The 23,537-nt window shown below is 45.2% G+C and overlaps 1 protein-coding gene across 1 annotated transcript in view; it reads left to right on the top strand.

Moving 5' to 3' along the window:
* The first annotated feature begins 530 nt into the window (after window positions 1–530).
* RAB2A (RAB2A, member RAS oncogene family) overlaps window positions 531–23,537 on the top strand; it is a 166,120-nt gene continuing 143,113 nt past the window's right edge. The window contains exon 1 of the mRNA XM_082258847.1: window positions 531–666. Within this exon, the coding sequence (XP_082114973.1) occupies window positions 621–666 (46 nt within the window). The 5' untranslated portion in view covers window positions 531–620. The remainder of the gene's footprint in view (window positions 667–23,537) is intronic.

Raw genomic sequence — 23,537 nt, forward strand, 5'->3', positions numbered from 1 at the left:
AAAAAGGTAATCGAGGGGAAATCTTCCAATGGGGACACTAGTTCTGGTGACCTGGGGGTCCCCAAGGAATCCCCCTAATTTGTAGGAATTTCCCCTCACTTCCTGTTTGGCTATGGGGCAGGAAGTGAAGGGAAATCTCCCCAATAGTACACAGATGGTGAAAAAAAATCTGACAGAGGTTATAACCCTCCCTTGCTCTATCCAAAATAAAAAAGTTTTGCCAATAGTTTTACTTTAAGTGCATCATGCTGTGCAAAATAAACAAGAATAAATAAAATAAATAAAATAAATAAATATTAATACTTTAGGGTACAGAAAAGCTTGTAAAACAGCTGCTGAGATGTGAATGCAGGATTAGCTGCCAGTATTGCTGGGTGGAGGAAACAGTAAATCAGAGTACAAAAATCACAGCAGGCAGAATGGAATGCTGGGTAGAGGCAGGCTGAGCAGAGGGGCGTGGTCAGCATTACCTGCTTCTGCCGTACACTAACCTATTAGCCAGCCAAGACACAGTTCTGCGCATGCGCGCTAATTCTTGCTTCCGAGGAGGGCCGTGCACGAGCCCGTGGTTACGTCAGCGCGTCCGCAAGAAGCAGTGACGAGCAGGCAGGAGTCCGGACATGGCGTACGCATATCTCTTCAAATACATCATCATCGGTGATACCGGTAAGAGGAGATTGTGAACTGCCCAATGAGCTTCGGTGTGGTCAGCCCGAGCTGACGCTGTGTCTGAGGGCTCCGGTGTGGCGGGGCAGGGCTGCCAGCAGTGCGGGCGGGGCCGGCCGGTCCCTCATTTCCGCAGTGTTGGAGTCGTTGACGTGGTGGGTCGAGCTGTGCCAGGCCCGGGCGGGGGGGACATGGGAGGCCGTGTTGTCTCCCCGCTCGCCCGCCTGCATTCGTAGTGAGTGGAGGAGGAGTGCGGCCTGCCAGCTGGTGACACACTACAAGTCCCAGCATGCAGCTCCATCCTCAGCCAGGCCTAGGCAGTGCCACAGTCTGCAGCCTGGACAGGCACACACTGCTCAGTGTATTCACAATAAATCGGACGATTTCTGATCGGGGACACTGTACAGGACTCAGCATGGGGGGGTCACTGATATAATCAGGGGGTGTACAATGTGGGCTGATCACAGCGATCTCTGTGTCCCTTTGTGTTACATGAGTGTAGACCAAGCCTACCCCACACTACAATGACACCGTACCATCCCCATCAGACTGACCATACGCCGTACAATCACACCGTACCATCTCCATCAGACTGACCATACACTACAATCTCGCACCGTACCATCTCCGTCAGACTGACCATACACTACAATCTCACACCGTACCATCCCCATCAGACTGACCATACACTACAATCTCACACCGTACCATCTCCGTCAGACTGACCATACACTACAATCACACCGCACCATCCCCATCAGACTGACCCCACACTACAATCACACCGTACCATCCCCATCAGACTGACCATACACTGTCCAATCACACTGTACCATCTCCATCAGACTGACCATACACTACAATCTCGCACCGTACCATCTCCGTCAGACTGACCATACACTACAATCTCACACCGTACCATCCCCATCAGACTGACCATACACTGTCCAATCACACTGTACCATCCCCATCAGACTGACCATACACTGTCCAATCACACCGTACTATCTCCATCAGACTGACCATACACCGTACCATCCCCATCAGACTGACCATACACTGTACAATCACACTGTACCATCCCCATCAGACTGACCATACACTGTCCAATCACACTGTACCATCCCCATCAGACTGACCATACACTGTCCAATCACACCGTACTATCTCCATCAGACTGACCATACACCGTACCATCCCCATCAGACTGACCATACACTGTACAATCACACTGTACCATCCCCATCAGACTGACCATACACTGTACAATCACACCGTACCATCAGACTGACCATACACTACAATCACACCGTACCATCCCCATCAGACTGACCATACACTGTCCAATCACACCGTACCATCCCCATCAGACTGACCATACACTACAATCGCACCGTACCATCCCCATCAGACTGACCATACACTGTCCAATCACACCGTACCATCCCCATCAGACTGACCATACACTGTCCAATCACACTGTACCATCCCCATCAGACTGACCATACACTGTACAATCACACCGTACCATCAGACTGACCATACACTACAATCGCACCGTACCATCCCCATCAGACTGACCATACACTGTCCAATCACACCGTACCATCCCCATCAGACTGACCATACACTGTCCAATCACACCGTACCATCTCCATCAGACTGACCATACACTGTACAATCACACTGTACCATCTCCATCAGACTGACCATACACTGTACAATCACACCGTACCATCCCCATCAGACTGACCATACTGTACAATCACACCGTACCATCCCCATCAGACTGACCATACACTACAATCACACCGTACCATCAGACTGACCATACACTGTACAATCACACCGTACCATCTCCGTCAGACTGACCATACACTACAATCACACCGTACCATCTCCATCAGACTGACCATACACTACAATCTCACACCGTACCATCTCCGTCAGACTGACCATACACTGTCCAATCACACCGTACCATCAGACTGACCATACACTACAATCACACCGTACCATCTCCGTCAGACTGACCATACACTACAATCGCACCGTACCATCCCCATCAGACTGACCATACACTGTACAATCACACTGTACCATCCCCATCAGACTGACCATACACTGTCCAATCACACTGTACCATCCCCGTCAGACTGACCATACACTACAATCACACTGTACCATCCCCATCAGACTGACCATACACTGTCCAATCACACTGTACCATCCCCATCAGACTGACCATACACTGTCCAATCACACTGTACCATCCCCATCAGACTGACCATACACTGTACAATCACACCGTACCATCTCCGTCAGACTGACCATACGCTGTACAATCACACCGTACCATCTCCGTCAGACTGACCATACACTACAATCACACCGTACCATCCCCATCAGACTGACCATACACTACAATCACACCGTACCATCAGACTGACCATACACTGTACAATCACACCGTACCATCTCCGTCAGACTGACCATACACTACAATCACACCGTACTATCCACATCAGACTGACCATACACTACAATCACACCGTACCATCTCCATCAGACTGACCATACACTGTACAATCGCACCGTACCATCTCCATCAGACTGACCATACACTGTACAATCGCACCGTACCATCTCCGTCAGACTGACCATACACTGTACAATCGCACCGTACCATCTCCGTCAGACTGACCATACTGTACAATCACACCGTACCATCTCCGTCAGACTGACCATACACTGTACAATCACACCGTACCATCTCCGTCAGACTGACCATACACTGTACAATCACACCGTACCATCTCCATCAGACTGACCATACACTACAATCACACCTTACCATCCCCATCAGACTGACCATACACTGTACAATCACACCATACCATCAGACTGACCATACACTACAATCACACTGTACCATCCCCATCAGACTCGCCATACACTGTACCATCTCCATCAGACTGACCATACACTACAATCACACCGTACCATCCCCATCAGACTGACCATACACTGTACAATCCCACCGTACCATCTCCGTCAGACTGACCATACACTGTACAATCACACCGTACCATCTCCATCAGACTGACCATACACTGTACAATCCCACCGTACCATCTCCGTCAGACTGACCATACACTGTACAATCACACCGTACCATCTCCATCAGACTGACCATACACTACAATCACACCTTACCATCCCCATCAGACTGACCATACACTGTACAATCACACCATACCATCAGACTGACCATACACTGTACAATCACACCATACCATCAGACTGACCATACACTGTACAATCACACCGTACCATCAGATTGACCATACACTACAATCACACCGTACCATCCCCATCAGACTCACCATACACTACAATCACACCGTACCGTCAGACTGACCATACACTACAATCACACCGTACCATCCCCATCAGACTCACCATACACTGTACAATCACACCGTACCATCTCCATCAGACTCACCATACACTGTACAATCACACCGTACCATCTCCATCAGACTCACCATACACTGTACAATCACACCGTACCATCTCCATCAGACTCACCATACACTGTACAATCACACCGTACCATCTCCATCAGACTCACCATACACTACAATCACACCATACCATCTCCGTCAGACTGACCATACGCTGTACCATCTCCGTCAGACTGACCATACGCTATACAATCACACCGTACCATCTCCGTCAGACTGACCATAAGCCATACAATCACACCGTACCATCTCCGTCAGACTGACCATAAGCCATACAATCACACCGTACCATCCCCGTCAGACTGACCATACGCTGTACAATCACACCGTACCATCTCCGTCAGACTGACCATACGCCGTACAATCACACTGTACCATCTCCGTCAGACTGACCATACACTGTACAATCACGCCGTGCCATCTCCGTCAGACTGACCATACACTGTACAATCTCACCGTGCCATCTCCGTCAGACTGACCATACGCCGTACAGTCACACCGTACCATCTCCGTCAGACTGACCATACGCCGTACAATCTCACCGTGCCATCTCCGTCAGACTGACCATACGCCGTACAATCACACCGTACCATCTCCGTCAGACTGACCATACACTGTAGAATCTCTGTAGAATCTCCTATCTACTCACCTTGCAATCTTTACATCAACGGATAAGTATGTAGTATAAGGGCCTGCCTGATTGGGTAGATCCAAAGCTTATAGTGTGATCATCTTCTAACGTGTTTGGTCAGTCTCTACCTTTTTTAAAATGTATCTTCAGCCTGCCTTGTGAATTGGAGGCACCCGGATGGCAGTGGAACCATTATGGTGCAGATGTGCCCATTGGCTCTGCCTGGTCTTCAGGTCTTGGCAGAGTACATCACCACATGTGCCATGGAAGGTCTCCAGCGTCTGGATATCGGGTGCCCCATTCACACGTGCAGACATCCTGCAGACCTCTCTCAGGATCAGCATCCCGTGGCACATCTGTGCCCTCACCAGTAACAAAGCCTTACCTAGGCATGCAGAGTGGAGAAAAAAGTGCTTGAAAAAAAAAAAGGTAAAACAAAGTCCATTAGGGGAGAAAAGGGGGAGGAGTCAGGGTAGGACAAATTCACATTTAGGGTAAAAGTCTGCTTTAAAAAAGTACGGGGGGAACCCCACACATACCTATATGGCAGAAGAATTGGTCTGATGCTGCAGCTGTCCTCTGTTGGCTCTAAGCCCCAGAAACGAGTGATCACATGACCACGGATCGCTCACTTCTTGGTCTTCACTGAGCAGAGAGTTGTAATTGTTAGTCGCCGGCTCTCTGCTCTGCCTCTCCAGCGTTCACTGGAGTGCTGGTCTGTGGAGGGGGGAGTAGCTGGCTCAGGCTCACAGTGGTGTGCTGAGAGAGGCTTAGCCAGCTGATGGTCAGGTATCTGGGCGGATACATCCAGGGACTGAAGTGGCTCGGTAACAGCAGGCTTTAGCCCATTGTTGGCTGGCTTGAGGTCTCAGGAGAACAATGTATGTGCATTTCTGTGACCCACAAGGGAAGTATAACCAAAATAATTTTGAACTTAGTGCAAGTGGCACATGATGAGAATTTATTCAGTTGTTTAGGTTTTGTCCTCATATTACATGGTCTTAGTAACTAATGGTGGCTATACACAAGACAGTCTGATTGTACAATCTACTTTGCATTTACCAAAACTATGCAGCATTAGGACTTGCCTGTACAACTTATTACATTTGTACCAAATTAGGCAGACTCTTGTAAAACCATAGTTGATAGTACAATTTTTTTTTTTTTTTTTAGCTCTAACATCAGATTGTTAATTGTGTCAGCCAGTCTGACAGAAGCCGGCTTCTGTCGAAGGGTGATGACCAAAAAAGGTCTGCTGACTGGCTCATGATCAGTGCTCTCAGCCAATGATGGGGGGGGCGTCCCCCTGTCAGAACACTATAGAACTGCGGATGGGATTGCTGTACTAACATTGAATTGTTAGTACAGCAGCTCCTCCTGAGCTGTCAGGTTTTTTTTTGTTCAACCCGCTGGGTTGAATGAAAAAAACGTGTTGTGTGTGTGTGAGGCTTAAAGCCCCGTACACACAGAAATGTCAAGACATCGGCTGGTTAAAAAAAATGGCAAATATCAGCCTGTGTGTATGGCACCCTGTCCGACAGAAGCCGATCGTTTGGCTTCTGTCGAACGAGTATGCTGGAAAACCAGCAGCCGACCGACTCCTGATCAGCGCTCTCAGCCAATAGCGAAGAGCGCTGATCGGAGTGTTCTGGTGGGGGGCTGTCCTACTGTCAGAACACAACAGCCTACTTAACTTAACTTCGGATAGTTAGAATAGCAGCTCCACTTGGTTGAACAAAAAAATAGTAGTGTGTACAAGGTTTAAGGCTTGCCATACACACTAAAATCTGATTGTATAATCTAATTCACCCAATCCTTCTATCAATTTCTATCCAAATTCATTGGTCCTTGTATTACAAAAATGTTGTGAATCTAAAGGAGATTGTAAAATCTTTGTACAGTTAAATTGTAACTTGTTATATTAAGTCTTGGTAATATCGGGAACATTGTATAGGGTGCAATATGTATCCTAAGTAGGCCGCTGGTAAACAGAGTTGTTTTCCCCTGCATTAGGCCATGTGTTTTTATGAGGTCATATGACCGAGCCCAGGAAGTGCATTGGGAAGCACAGCTGTGTTCTGTATTGAAGACTACACACAGGCTTCCCTGCGCTAATATATGTCATGTGCCATGCACGGTATATAGGTTGTGTGTTGAGTCTGGCTGTAGAATGCCAGTCTCTTGGGCACATTTTAGTAATGTGCCAGTGGTAAAAGTGGAGCTGGCTGCTGGTCAGCAGAAACAGGCTCATGCAGATTTTCTCCTGGTGAATGGATTCTTTAATCTTTCCTTTGTCTGGTCCAGTGTAAGTGATATGTGGTGATCCAGCTGCTGAGCAACTACAGGTCAGATCATGTTTTTTTCATACTTGGGGAGTGCTGAGGCTTCCTTATTCATTAAAAGCATTGTCCTCCTTTCTGACCATGTTACCAATTTTTTGGGAGTAGCGCTCTTTCTCCATCCTGCCCACCCTTGGACCGTGCGTCCATTCTTCACTTACCTGAATTACAGGGTTCTTCTTACTGCAATGTCCTGGTTTTCATTTTAGTTTAGCATCAATGTGCGTAGCTCCACCCACACAGCCATGTCATTCGTTCAGAAACCTGTGAGTGGAAAGACTACAAGGCTCATCTACTACAGCACAGTCTTTGATCTAAATAGAACACAATGATATCCCCACACTTGTTTTTTTTTCTCCAGTTTTGTAGTTGGAGGTATGGACTGGGAGCTGGTGAAAAATCTGCAGTAGTGTGCAGCCTGTCCATTGCACTGTCAATGCATTGATTGCGGTTGCAAAACTTTGCAGGCTCCAAGAAAAACAAAATAAATGCAGAGTTTTTTTATTAATGTGTTTGCATTTAAAGTGATTCTAAAGTTAAACTTTTTTTTTCCTAAGTTGTCTTCTAGGGCAGCATCTGAGAGAGAGGGCTCCTCCTGCCTGTAAACAGGAAACCCAATGCCCACTATTATAAAAAGTTTGCTCATCATACCTGCATGCCTCAGTTCTTGTGTTTCCTCCAGACCAACAGGATCATCACAGTTTGCTTGTTTATTTTTTCCTTTCCATGTGCTAGTTGCAGGGACTCCCTGTCCAGCTGTCTTCAGGTACCTCTAAGGGGGTCAGGTAGCGCAGTACTAGGGCACCCAGAGACCTCTTCAGAGTTCTCCTTTCTCATCCAGCGTGAGGTTTTTCCCCACTGGAAGGTAAGAAACCCCCGAGCCGACAAGCATCTTAGGATGTCTCCCTGTGTTCCCCCACTTTACCCTGTGGTGCACAGAGGAAGGTGTTAAGGCCCAGATCATCAAGCAGTACTGTGCCGTCCTGCAGTCTCTGGCTGCCATTCCTTCTCTCCTTGGTGTGTCTGGCTGGGTGCAGCAAGATGGCAGCGACCGATTTCCGGGACCTCGTTTGCATCACTTCCGGTGATATGTTTCCAGTTGGCGCCATCATTTTAAGTGGGTGCCTGACTACTGAGGGGAGTGGGTTGCACTTCTGGGCATGGCGACGACGTCCCTTCAGAGTCCTTCAAAAATGCATACCTTTCAGCTGGAAGCAAACTACAGGGGAGCTGGAAACCACATTGCTACAGGTATTTGTCCACCCATACCTCTAACAGGGAGACTGAGGGCAGGGGCGGAGCTGAGGACAGAGGAGCCTAAAGAGCAACTGTGAGAAGGATGCTGCAGATCCTCCAAGCCAAGACAGCGCCAAGGTATGCCAGAGCATGCATGGGCCATCTTTGTACTTGCTTAACCATTCTGTGCCTGAGGCTATCATAGTGGTACGCATTGGTTCCTTTCTACCTCTCGCCTCATTTTTGTTTATTTCACAGACAAAAGCCTCAGAAGGAAAAAAAAGGCTGTGACCAGCAGTAAAGCATGTGCTTCAGGCAGTCACAAATTAACAGATTGGACGAAACCCCTATGCCAAAATGTATCCGTAAACTGTTGGCAAGGAATCGCAAGGGTTTTCTAAAGGTCTCATGTTGACTTTTAAACAGGAAATGTGGGACCCTTTTAACCACAAAATCTTCAAACCCCAGGCCATGAAGCATCAGGGAGCAACCTCTCCCACCAGTCAGGCACCCACCCCGTCCTAGCAACCTCTCCCACCAGTCAGGCACCCACCCCGTCCTAGCAACCTCTCCACCAGTCAGGCACCCGTCCCGTCCTAGCAACCTCTCCACCAGTCAGGCACCCATCCCGTCCTAGCAACCTCTCCACCAGCAGGCACCCATCCCGTCCTAGCAACCTCTCCACCAGTCAGGCACCCATCCCGTCCTGCAGCAGGAAAGATCACTGCAGATCTGATAAGGAGGATTCAGATGGCTCTGATTAAGAATCTGATGTAAACCTATGCTCAGACTCAGATGGCAAAGAGGAAGATCCTCAGAGCCTTCCTGGCAGAGGATACAAGGGACCTGGTGAGAGGGAACACAGATACCCTGGGAATAAAAGAACAAAAACCTGAATTGTCTTTATATGATAAGATGTAAAAAAAGTCTGCAACCCAGGACCTTCCCTGTCCATCAAACTTTAAAGGACAGTATCAAAAAGGAATGGGAAGAACCCAAAAGGAAACCATTTACGCCAGTGGCAAGAAAACGCAGGTATCGGATCGCTGAAGATGACACTCAAACCTGGACTAAATGCCCTAAAGAAGATGCATTACTCTCGAAGATGGCTAACAAGTCGGACCTCTTTTGAGGATTCCAGAACCATAACAGATCCATTGAACAAGAAAGCAGAATCCCTGCTAAAGAGGGCACGGGAAGCAGGGGCGGCGATTACATGGACTGCAAGAACCCTGCTACATTGGTTAAACCAGTTTCAAAACCTCCTAAAAGGGGGCACTTCTAGAGAGGAATTACTCAAATCCATTCTAACATTGACATAAGCGGTGGCTCTTGTAGCAGATTCCTCCGCTCAAGCAGTCAAGACGACGGCCAGGATCACCGCTCTGATAAATTCCGCCTGGAGGGCCTTATGGCTTAACCGCTTCCAGGCCGCCGCGCGTACATGTACTGTGGCAGGGCGGCCCTTCAGCGTGAAATCCCGTACCTGCACCTAATTTACATGCGAGCCACCGACGACCCGCTCCCCTGTGATTGGACATAGCGGAAGCTAATTAGTGGGTCTGGTGGACCCGATGTTTGCCAACACCCGGCGATCATTCCCGAGAGGTGCAGAACGGCAGTCTGCCTATGTACAGATCACCTTTCTGTGAGTGGGAAAGATGGAGATTCTGTGTTTCTGCTAAGCAGGAACACGGATCTCTGTTTTCCCACAGTTAAAGCATCCCCCACACAGAACTCCCATGGAACTAATTTAAACCTTTGATCGTCCCTGATGTTAACCCTTTCCCTGTCAGTGTTATTGGTACAATGATGGTGCATATATTTTATCACTGATCACTGTATTAGTGTCACTGGTCAAAAGAAGATTTTACTTGGGGTTAATTTACTAAAACTGGAGAGCTTCCAGGTTTTATTGACAAAGCTTAATTAAGAAGCTGATTGACTACCATGCACTGCTGCACCAAATTTTCCTCTCTCCAGTTTTAGTAGGTCAGTCCCTAAGACCCCTCTCTCAAACTGTAGTCCGGCGGACTCAGTTTTTCTCAGTGGTGAATCGATCCGCCGATCCCCCTCTGAGCAGGCGCATGGCAGCTCGGTCTCCGCGCTGTGTGCGGAGACAGAGCTGTCTGGTCCCCATTCTTCTCTATGGGAGAATCGGATGAGAACAGACCATCTGTCTGTTCTCATCCGATCCGCCAGACGGATGGAAAATAGAGTTTCCATTTGTCCGGATTTGATGGATCAGATCGGATGTCAGCAGACATGTCTTCGCTGACATTCGATGCCCCATAGAGATGCATTGGACATCCGTTCAGATCCGCCTGAAAAAGGACAGGCGGATCTGAACTGTCCACTTGTGTGAAAGGGGCCTAAGTGTCTGTTTTGTCCGCCGCAATGTCGCTGATCGCTGCCATTACTAGTGAAAAAAAAAATTCCTTAAATATTCTAGTTTGTAGGCGCTATAACTTTTGCGCAAACCAATCAATATATGCTTATTGGGATTTTGTTTTTACCAAAAACATGTAGCAGAATACATATTGGCCCAAATTGCTGAAGAAATTTTTTTTTCCACTTGCTGACCAGCCTCTGCAGTTATATGGCGGCAGGTCGGCAGGTTCCCCCAAATTGCTGTACCTGTACAGCGGTCCGTGGGAATGATCCTGGAGGCGCGCGCGCCCACTCGCTAGCGGAAATGCCGATCCACGGGGCTGGCGGCCGCGATTGCTGCCAGGCACCCGCGATCGCTTCGCATGAAGAGAGAACGGTGGTCTGCTGTTGTTAACTCAGCAGACCGTTCTCTCTGGAATCGATACAGAGCTCCTGTGTTCTTCCTATTTAGGAACACAGGTCTCTGTATTGATTTCACAAGTCCATCCCCCCCAGAGTTAGAAAACACCCCCTAGGCTCACACTTAACCCTTTGATCGCCCCTGGGTTAACCCCTTCCCGGCCAGTGTCATTATGACAGTAACAGTGCATATTTTTAGCACTGATTACTGTAGTAATGTCACTGGTCCCCCCACAAAAGTGTCAAAAATGTCAGTTAGGGGTTCAATCTGTCCGCCGCATTGTCAAAGTCCTGCTAAAAATCGCTGATCGCTGCCATTACTAGTAAAAAAAAGAAATGACACAATCTTTCCCCTAGTTTGTAGACACGATAACTTTTGTGCAAACCAATCAATATATGCTGGTTGGGATTTTTTTTTACCAAAAATATGTAGCAGAATACAAATTGGCCTAAAATGATGAAAACATTTGATTTTTTTTTTACATTTTTTTTTTTTTTATTGGGAATGTTCTATAGCAAAAAGTGAAAAATATTGTGTTTTTTTTTTTTTTTTTTTTTTTTTTTTTTTTAATAAAAATCGCAGAAGTGATCAAATACCACCAAAAGAAAGGTCCTATTTGTGGGGGAAAAGGACATAAATTTTCTTTGGGTACAGTCACACTGTACAATTGTCAAAGTAACGCAGTGCTGAATAGCAAAAAATGGCCTGGTCATCAAGGGGGATAATCTAATTTGATGTATTTCATAGCAGAAAGAAAAAAAATAAAAAATTATATATATATATATATATATATATATATATATATATATATATATATATATATATATATATATATCCTTTTTTTGCGCAAAAAATAAAAACCGCGGAGGTGATCAAATACCACAAGAAGAAAGCTCTATTTGTGGGGAAAAAGGGACATTTGATACAGCGTCGCGCGACTACGCAATTGTCAGTTAAAGGGATGTCGTGCCGTATCGCAAAAAATGGCCTAATGATAAAGGAGGTAAACCTACCTGAGGTGGTTAAAGCGGAGTTCCAGCCCTTTCTGTGTTTATTAAAAGTCAGCAGCTACAAAAAGTGTAGCTGCTGACTTTTAATAAACACACACTCACCTGTCCCATGATCCAGCGATGCGGCCGCCCGAAGCCTCGATCCTCTCCCTCTGGTCTTGGCGGCGCCGGCATCACTGCTGCGGGCACCCGGCTGTGACAGTTTGCGGCTTCACGGCCGGGTACGCACTGTGCATGCGCGAGTTGCGCTGCGCTGCGCTTTTTGATTGGCCGGCAATCTTCTGGGACCTCTGACGTGTCCCAGAAGATTGCAGGGAGGGAGGGGGAGAGAAGAATTTCCGCTCAGGGCGCTGCGGCGCTCCAAGCGGAAGTGGGAGTGGGTACATGTCAAAACTAGGTACCCGCTTCCCCCCCCCCCCCAAAAAAAATGACATGCCAAATGTGGCATGTCAGGGGGTTAGGACTACTTAAAGCGGAAGTTCCACTTTTGGGTGGAACTCAACTTTAAAGAGCGGACAGGGGATGTTACCTCAAAGCACCAACTTTGTGGTATCGCCTTTACAGGAAAACCTTATTTTTTGGTCCAGAGCTGGAATTGGTACTGGATAGATCAGTGGACAGAAAAAACGTTTCCCCTCAACCAAAGCTCCCTTTCGTCAACAGAAGATGGGTTACAAGCAAAATTAAACAAAAAGCGCTGGTCCTTTCAGAGGCGCAGGTGGCAAACGGACTTCATTCATAAAAAAATGGCGAGACATCACTCAAAACAAGTTAGTCCTTCATACAATAGAACAAGGCTATGCTATAGAATTTTCAGGCACTCTGCCAAACAGGTACTTTGTAGCCACCTTCCCCAAAGACAAAGAGCAGGTAGAGGAGTTTCTATCCTCCGTAGAAGACTTATTGGTGCAAAATGTTCTCTTCAGTTCCACAGGATGAACAAGGTGAAGGTTTCTACTCAGACATCTTTACCAGGAGGAAACCGTCATTGGAAATGCAGGCTCATTCTGAACCTGAAATCTCCCAACAAGGAGATACAATGCAAAAAAATTGCGGATGGAATCCAGCTACACAGTGAGAAACTCTTACTACCGCCAGGAGTCTTCATGGCAATGGTAGACCTGCAGGTGGCCTACTTGCACATAACAATAAAAGATCATCACCACAAGTACCTAACGTTTGCGATACAAGGACAAAAGGCCACTATGCATTTCCAGTACACCTCCATACCTTTTTAGAATCTCTTCAGCACCCAGAATTTTCACCAAAATCCTGGCAGAAGCATTGAAGAGTTTAAAACTGAAGGGTATAGGAGTTGTGCCATACTTGGACGACCTTCTCTTCTTTGCCAGCACAAAAGAAACCCAGACAGACCTATTAAGCATCAGTTACTTAAAAAGTTTAGTTTGGATCATAAACAACCAAAAATCCTGCCTAACCCCCAGTCTAAAGGTAAACTATCTAGGCTATGTGCTGGATGCAAAGGAAGCCAAACCATATGAATTAAGTTAGAGTTCACTGAGTAAAATAAGTATTTGATCCCCAAGGAAAACATGACTTTGTACTTGGTAGAGAAACCCTTGTTGGCAAGCAACGAGGTAAGACGTTTCTAGTTGTTGTAGTTGATGACCAGGTTTGCACACCTCTCAGGAGGGATTTCGGTTCACTCTTCACAGATCTTCTCTAAATCCTTAAGGTTTCTTGCCTGTCCCCTGGCAACTTGAAGTTTTAGCTCCCTTCATACATTTTCTATAGGATTAGGGTCTGGAGACTGACTAGACCACTCCATGACTTAACGTGCTTCTTCTTGAGCCACCTCTTTGTTGCCTTCGCTGTATGTTTTGGGCCATTGTCATGCTGGAAGACCCATCTTCAGTTTTGTGGCTGAGGGAAGAAGGTTCTCTTCCAAGATTTTACAATACATGGCCCTGTCCATTGGCCCCTCAATGCGGCAAAGTTAACCTGTTTCTTGGAAGAGAAAAACCCCAAAAGCATCATGTTTCCACCTCCATGCTTGACTGTGTGGATAATGTTCTTAGGGTCATGGTCAGCATTTTTCTGTCTAGTCAAAATCAAACTTTCCGTAGGAAAGTTCTCCAGGCGATGGACCCTCCCTAGTAAGTATTTTTCTACATTCCCCCCCCAAAAAAAAGTTTCATTCTTTTGCTTGAGTAGAGAAGACATTATAATCGCCTGTTGTTCCTTCAAGACTTTTATATTACGGAGGCATGCAGGTATGTGCAAACTTTTTAGAATGGTGGAAGTTATGACCCTGGAGTGGGAGGATGCTGCCCTGGAAGACTTCCCAGAAAAGTACTTATTGTAATACTAAAATCTTGTGTTATTTTTAACAAAAAAAAAAAAAAAAAGCATGTTTATACTTGCCTGCTCTGTGCAGTGGTTTTGCACAGAGCAGCCCTGATTCTCCTCTTCTCGGGTCCATCATTGGTACTCCTGGCCCCTCCCTCCTGTTGAGTGCCCTCACAGCAAGCAGCTTGCTATGGGCCACCCGAGTGGAGCCGCAGCACCCATTCATACATGGAGACACGGCCCGGCACCGCCCCCCTTTCTCCTCATTATCTCATTGACTTTGATTGGCAGCAGCGGGAGCCAGTGGGCAGCTGAGACAAGGCTACATCGGACAGGTGGTGAGGAGGCAATATACCTCCCCACTGCCTGTCAAATGCTCTGACGAGTGATCCAAATGCTGACAGCTCTTCAGAGAAAAAAGCACATTTCATTTTTTTTTTTAAACTTTTTTTATTTTTACCTGCCCTGTTGTGGGTCCTTTGGTGAAATATCAGAGGTCGAAACAGACCCCTGAGGTCTCACATTTGAGACAGAGAAAGGGACTTAGGACTGAGCTGCCCCAGTCCCTTTCTTTGCAGCCTCAGCTACACAGGAAAGTAAATGAAAAGAAAGTGCTGTGTGGAGCGCAGCTTCCTGTTCATTCACAAACTGAGGCATAGTAAACAGTTTGCTATGCTTCAGTGATGAATGGACATAGGAACAATCATTATCACTTATTGTGTTCATTCAGGAAAGGAAAGGGCTATAAAATAGGACATGCTGCACGCATGGGAGGAGTGGAGAGAAGCCGGCAGTGCTGCATGGGAGGAGGGCGTGACAGAAGGTGGAAGGTGGCGCAGATCCTTGATCCTGATGCAGCATAGCTGGTAAGTGAAATATCTTTCCCCTCCATGCACAGAGAGAGAAACACAGGGGTGGGCTTCAAAGTGATTGGCTACCACAGTGATCAATCAGAGGCTAACACAGCAATCGGGTGACCCGGAATCATGAGTTCCAGGTCCCAATCATTAGTAAGGGAGACTTGGAAACAAAACAAGAGCAATTTACAGCGCACACAAATTTTGGTAGCACAATTATTAATGTGGAATGTATGTTCCTTGCTAAAGAACATATATATTTTTTTTTTTTTCTTTTTTTTTTTTTATGTTATGGGCAAAGTTTGAGTATAAGGAAACCTAATAACTGCAGTAATAGAGAGGGACATGGGTTGCACAGAGGAACAAAAAGCAGATTAGTCTGTATACGTCTACACCACAGACTGCTTTTGTAGCAAAACTTATTGGCTTCTGTTCCTCTAATTGTGTGTGCTGCTATAACTTGTGCTTCAGTGTTCATGGCAAGTTGTTTGAATTTACATCGTAAGCCAACTTTGTCATCGCAACAAACCTTTGACAAATTTCAATACAAAAAAACGTTCATACCATTTCACTTCTTAGAAAATATTGAATTGTGTGCGTAAATGTTGCTTGTTTTGATTTTTACATCATAGGCCCGCTTTTGTCATTCCATGTGTTTCTGCGAACAAATAAGATGGAAAACATTCATGCCATCTTATCGTCTTGGAAACTGAAATGTGTGAAATAGATGCTGCTTGAAGTGTGTGTTTTTGCTCAAGTACTGTAGTGCGCATCATCACATGATGAATGAGAGTTGTGTAAGAGGTCATGTGTAAAGGTGGGACTTACAGATGCAACAAATTGTCACTGAAGAGTGGTGAGCAGAAAATACACCATGTGCCTTGTAGAAGTCAGCTTTTTAGTATTCCCTCTTTAACTTAATATGCTGTGATTTTTTTTTTTTTTTTTTTTTTATTATTATTTTAAAGCCATAAAATGAGCAATCTTTTTTTCTTAATGGGATTGTAAAGGCAGTGCTCATGATCACTGTCGGCCCCTCTGCTAAGGTAACATGTATTATACAGTAAAAATTAAAAATTCTTCTTTTAAATACCTTATATCTCGTCGCCGATCAGCTGTCATGTGACTAACCGTCGCTCTCTTCCTCCATTGTGTGTACTGCAGAGGGAGGGGCCCAGATCTCCCTCTCTGATATCGGGTGGTCACGTGATTGGCAAGAAGAAAGAAGGTATTTAGAAGAAGAATGAAAAAAAAAAAAACGACATACTGTATAGTACATGTTATCTTAGCAGAGGGGTTGGCAGTGATTGTGAGCAGTAATTTCTATACTGCTCGGAACGGTGCTGGGAGGAGAGGGGCAGCGGGAGAGGACAGAAATGAGCTGATGACAGAGGCACTTAAATTGACCACCTTGTCAGGGCTCAGCAGCCATGATAAACCGCGGTCAGCTTACAGGGGGGAGGGCAGGATCAGCAATGCATTTTAGGTGATAGAAGGGGCAAAATTACACAGCACAAGCACTGTGCTGCTGTTCATTTTTTAACCACTTACCCATCAGGCCTATTTCGGACACTTTTTGTTTACCAGTTAAAACCAGTATTTTTTCCTAGAAAACTACTTAGAACCCCCAAACGTTATATAATATTTTTTTAGCAAAGACTCTGGAGAATAAAATGGCGGTCATTGCAATATTTTTTGTCACGCAGTATTTGCGCAGCGGTCTTTAAAACGCCATTTTTTTTGGAAAAAATTTGAAAAATCACATTTCACTGCATTTAAAAAATACTAAACAGTAAAGTTAGCCCTTTTTTTTTTTGTATATTGTGAAAGATGATGTCACGCCGAGTAAATAGATACCCAACATGTTACGGTTTAAAATTGCCCCCCCCCCCCCCCCGGGGGATGGCGACAAACTACGGTCAATAGAGATCTCAATAGGCGACGCTTTAAATTTATTTAACGGTTACCAGTTTAGCGTTAGAGTGTAGCTCTTTTTTTTTTTAATTATTGCTCACACTCTGGCGATCGCGGCGATACCTCACGTGTGGTTTGAACAGCGATTTCATTTGCGGCTCGACTTCCGTATACGTTTTTTTTTGTGCGCGAGCTAACGGTGACGGGGGCGGCTAAATTTATTTTTTTTCCCATTTATTTTATTTATTTTATTTATTTTAACTTTATTACAGTTTTTTAAAAAAAAAATCTGATCACTTTTATTGCTGTCACAAGCAATGTAAACATCCCTTGTGACAGGTACACTTTATGGAGGGATCGAGGGTCTAAAAGACCCTAGACCCCTCCACTACACTTCCCTGTATGCAAAACGCCGAAAACTGCGTTTTTGCATACAGCCGTTTTTCAAATTTGCCGCACAAAAAAATCACAGCTGTCATGGATGCCGCCTCCGGGTTACGTCATCGGAGACCCGATCAAAGCCGTTTCCGGCATTGATTGGGACTCCATCCAGCCGGCGGACGTGCCGGCTGGGTGCTCGGGGCTCCCGGTGGGACGGGAGCCCCGGTAAAAGCCGCGGGAGGGGGGGACGTCCCCTCCCGAGCCGCATCGGTCGGTACAGACGGAAAGCCAACCGTCGGCTCTAAACCACGGTACCTGGATGATGCCTCTAGCTAGAGGCATAATCCCGGTATACCCCCGCCAAGTTTACGGACCTCATATGACGTCCACCCAGGGAGAAGTGGTTAAAGAAACCGGATCCTTTTTTTTTTTGTTAGGGTAATGCTTTAAAGCGGACTTTACTCAAGTAACATTGACTATTTTTATTCCTTATGTTGCTAGCTTTAGTAAATGATAATAAAGATAGGAATGTATATCCTATTTACTTGTGTTTAAACACTTATTGTTTTTTTTTTTTTTTTACATTTCTTTAGTTACATCCTGGTTCCCAGGCTTAGGCAAAGTCTTACATCCCAGGAGTCTTCAGGAGGGGAGGAGGGGTTTTCTCAGCTAAGCACACCATGATGCTCCGGAGACTGACACTACACCGGTGTGAACTATGGCCATTGGAATACATGGAAAACATTGTCCATGCGTTTTTTCATGCAGAAAAAAACGCACTGGACTGCATCTGGTGTGAACCAGCGCTTAGTGTATGTCAGGTCAAAAGATGGCTTTAGGGTTACTGGTAACTCTGTTTCCAGTAGTCTTCCAGGACAACCTCTGAGATATGGAGCTCCTCCCCCAAAGCAAGAAACACATTTCCAGATTAGGAATTAAAAGGCGGCGGCCCTCCTTGTGCACACTTCAGTATAAAGAGAGCCAAAAGATGGCCCTAAAAACAAATATAATACCAACAAAATGACAGAGCCGAAACTTGGCTGTCCTGGAAGACTACTGAAAATAAAGAGACCTGCAAGTCTAACTCCAGTTTTCCCCGTAGTCTTCCAGGACAGCCCTGAGATTTGATCGGATTGCATGGGACCACGATTTGGAGGACCTTACACCCAAAAGTCTGTTCTTGATTTAACCGGTCTAACTGGTAGTAGGAAATTAATGTAGAGAGACGAGACCAAGTGGCGCCTTACACATTTTTCCTGGGTAGCACCAACAATTTCTGCCCACAAAGCTGCCAAGGCTGTGGTAGTGTGCATTCACCTAGGAAGGACAACTTCCAATGTGCCAAGGTAGATTTGGAGGCCCTTTTTCACCCTCAAAGAGTAGGAACAAAGCTTGTGAAGAATGAAAGTGTTGGGTTGTATCTAGGTAAGAAAATAAACATCTTTTCCTAATAAACCTTCTCCTCTTTCTCTGTCATTTTGACAGATTTTTTACAGAAGGTTGATAGAACAATGTCTTGCGTTTTTACAAAATGTTAATGAAATCTTAGGAAGGAATCCTGGATCTTTTTAATCTTCTAGGATTGTTAGAAAAGGTTCCTTTATGGAGAGGATTTAGAGTTCACTTATCCTGCAGGCAGAAGAAAAAGCAATCAAGAACACTGTTTTAAGGCTGAGAAATTTTAATAGACAACTCTGTATTTAGCTCAAATGGAAATTTGCTGATGCCTTGCAAGGCTAGGGATAAATCCCAGTTAGGATACCACAGAATAAGTGAGTGTTCAAGTAAGGATCTGTATATCAATGCACTGAGGGCTGCAACTTGCACATTCAAGATACTGAAAGCTAGACCCTTGTCAGCCCCATTGTGTAAAAGTTTCAAAGTGGTTGAGATGTTAAAAGAAAAGCTATTGTCCTTTTTTCCATCCATGCATTGAACTTTTTCCATACCTTCCAGTACAGTATATTGCCCCTTGTAACTGGTTTACAGTTGTCTGTTAGATTATTAATAAATAGCTCAGAAACTCCCTGTTGTCTTGAAGTCCTTTCCTCGGAAACCAAGCAGCCAGTTTCAAGAATCTGTGGACACTGAAATGTAGAACTGTCTGGCTTCTGTAAGGAAGAGAAGTGTAAACCAAGGCCCTCTTTGGTCTCAAAAAGGGGCAATAAGTTGTAGGCTTGTCCTGCATACATTTCTGAAGAATCTGGATTAGTAGTGCTATAGGTAGTTACGCATAAGAGTCTGAAGGGCTGAGGGTTTTGTAGTGCACCTTTCCCCAATGTTGCTGCTTCAACCAAAAAAAAAAAAGGACCAGTCTTTGCATTCCTTTTGGATGTGAATAGATCCACTTTGGGCTGACCCCCAACGATCCCCTCAATGACTTCTGGGTAATGTGACCACTCGCCTTGATCTACCTGATGGCGACTCAGTCATTTAAATGGATTGCAGAGAAGGAGACTAAAGTCCTTTCTACATGAGAGAGAACGTACATTGCTAATGCCATCAGTGAAGGACTCCTGGACCCTCCTTGGCGCTTGGGTAATATTGTCTGAAAGACTCTACAGATAATAATCACTGACCTCCTCTTGGAAGGCCTGAAGCGTGGTTGTAATCACACATCGCTCTCTCCAGTTTGAGGTTTTGTTCATCTCTTCTATTGACTTTGTGCTAGCTTCTGTGCCCCCAGCCCCATGTGCTGGCATCTGTAGGCAATTTCATTAAGATGAGCCATCTCAAAAGTAGTCCCACCAAGGTGAGCGCTGTTTTTTTACCATCACAGTGCACATTTTATTCTGGCCAGGAGGACCATCATCTTTAGAGTACTGTTCCGCTTTCTAAAACAGTAGGCAGAAATGTTGGAGCGATCTCTGGTGAAAACGTACTCGGGACACCAGTGGAAAACTTGCTGTCATGAGACCCAAAGCAGACATCACAGTTCCCACTGAAATCAGCTGACTGAGTTGGAGACTAGATATGATATTTAGAACCTTTTCTGTTAGGAACTTTGAAGAGGAGATCGTCCAAATACAGACTGATTGTTCCCTCTAATCTCAATGGCGCCCACCCTTTCACCTTCACTTTGGAGAATATTCATGGGGCTGAGGACAGGCCAACAGGGAGGGATCTGCACTGAAAATGATTTGTTGAAAATGATTTGTTAAAACCAGGCATTAAACTTTGAGAGTTGCTTCTTTTTGGAACATGTAGATAAGCATCTTGCAGAGCAAGAGTTGCCATAAAGCAATGTTGTTGGAGAATAGATCTGACTATGAAAATGGATTCCATTCTAAATCTTTTGTTTCTGATGACCTTGTTAAAAAGTTGAGATTCAGTATAAGGTGAAATTTCTCCAAAAGTGTCTTTACCATAAAGGCAGAGTAAAAACCTTTCCCTGTTTCTTCTTTTGGTACTGGGACCAGTATATTCTGATCCATTAAGTCGCCTATTACAAGGGGGAAGGGCCTTGGCTTTTTCTGGATCCCTTGGAAGTTCTGACACTAGGAACTTTAATGGCAGCTGGCAGTTAAACTCCAAATTGTGTTTTACTAGATTTAATATAAATTTGCTATGGGTGATTTCTTTCCACTGGGGGAGGAAACCACCTATACCTTTCTCCATCCAGAATCTGCTGGTCCTTGCGATTTACACGTTTTGTCAGTTGGCTTGAAGAGACTACCCGTTTTCCCTTTTACCCTTGTGCCCTTCTAATGTTTTTTGGTTTGTTGTTGTTATCCTCCCGCTGCTGTTGCCTGTGGCGTCGTTGGGGGGAGTCGTTTTTAAATGACTACTTTTTTTCTCTCTCTGGAAAGGCTTTTGGGGGGTGGTAGTTTTTACATTTTTTTTTTTTTTCTCTCTCTGGAAAGGCTTTTGGGGGGTGGTAGTTTTTAAATTTACTACTTTTTTTTTTTTGGTCTGGAAAAGCTTTTTTTTCTATCGGTTGTATGCTGATGCTGCATGGACCAAGTCTTGAGCCATAGAGCTCTGGGAGCCAAATTGGGCAGCACAGACGTCTTGGCTGCCATTTTTACTAATTCTGCAGAGGCATCTGCCATGTAACCCACAGCCTTTAATACAATAGACATGGAAGTGATCTCTGAGTGAACCAGCTTCTAGAATGGCTTGTAACTGCGAGAGCCAAAATTTGAAAGTTCTTGTCACACGTCATGGCTAGTGCTGCATTCAGATTGGCCAAATCCTGGGCCTGGTTAAGAAGCATGTTGCCCTTTTTGTCTATTGGATACCTGAGCATAGCTTCAAAAGCCAGATCCGTGTGTTGTGTGTTTTTTTTTTTTTGTTACCATTTGTTCAAAACCAAAGATGAGGAAATCTACGTGTTAAATTATTAGCGAAAAATGGTTTCCTTTCTGGATTTTTCCATTCTTTAAATACTGAATCCAACAGTATTCTATGCACTGGAAAGACTCTAGATCTTTGCCTTTGCAATCCCTCATATATTTGATCATGTCTGGAAAACTCCAGAGAGAATTTAAATCTGGAAATCTTAGAAGACTGATCTTCAATAAATGATCCAGGTCTAGAGAACTTAGGGTTGCTGTCATTATCCCTGACCTCCCTACCTCCCTTTCCTGCAAAAAGTCCCCATTACTGATAACCCAAGTACAGGGGATTTTGGTACTATAGGAGGATGGTCCGGTGTAGAGACTGGGTTCTGCATAAAAATTGTAAACAATTGAAAAGTGGATTCCAGCTATTTTTTTTTTTTTTTTTTTTTTTTTTTTTTTACCAAAACCAATAACTTACTAGCGTGTAGTAGCGTGTTTGGCGCTACTACACTCCTTTTTATATGCTTATCAAGTCTGTAATCCACTTTTTAGTTGGCTGCCTTCACTAACTTATTCATATTTATATATTTATATGGTTATATTGTTCTTACATTTGGTTCAGCTGTCCGAGCGCAGATATCTCCTCCCCTTTTAATAACTTACTACATGCTGAAGCTGACGTCATTCAAAAGACCTGCAATACATCTGAGATAGGTTCTAACTGGATAAAAACACTAACTTGCCAGAAACTAACTTCAGCAGCCTCGGCCTGCAGCAGGAAGAAACAAAAAACAGAATCTAGGTTGATCTCAGAACTACTGCTCACAGTACCTAGTCAGCTAGTATCCAACACCGATGAGTGCAGGGTGATTTGAACCAGGAAGAAAACCACACCGGAGCAAGAGACAGCAACACAATAATATGCTTTTACAAAGCTGACATCTAGAGACCCACTACTCACAGCGAGCAGTCAGCTAGCATCAACCAACAAGGAACCCCAGGTGACTTGAACCAATAGAAACAACTCAATGAGCTAGGGCATAGCAAAACAATACATGCCCCTACCTTGGTAGAACAGGTGCCTGCTTCCACGAGAACATGCTCTTTCCTGCCACTGAAAGGACACCAGTTTAGGCTTCTCTTCCCATGCATCGCCTCAGGCTGGAAACACCATCTCAAGCTCCCAGTGTTGACACAGTTCCTCCTGGAAGTGATGCCCAGTGTCCTTTTTTCTGTTCCTGCAAACCCAGCTACTTTGGAATTACCCACTAGGCACTGGAAAGAAGAAAATGGGTGCCGTGCTTCCTACTGACCGGCACCCGACGAACGATCCCCCCCAAAAACCATGCAAAGCCTGACACAAATGCAACTGGAACTAGATGCCTAGCAAATCGTGCCGGGAGTAGAAAGAGAATGGACAGCATCACTGGTACTAAACTTCCCCAGGTATGGAAAGGGAAAATGGGTACCCCCTACCAGTAATGAGATGGGATCCTTTGGCCCAAGAAAGAAGAGAGTAAGATCTCTAATTGCACTGTACACGGTCGTCTTCCTGGATCCTGCTAAAACATTATCCTTATTAGGATTTAAAC

This window comes from Pelophylax lessonae (genome assembly GCF_965119305.1).
Source record: "Pelophylax lessonae genome assembly, chromosome: 5".
In the NCBI taxonomy this organism is placed as follows: Eukaryota; Metazoa; Chordata; class Amphibia; order Anura; family Ranidae; genus Pelophylax; species Pelophylax lessonae.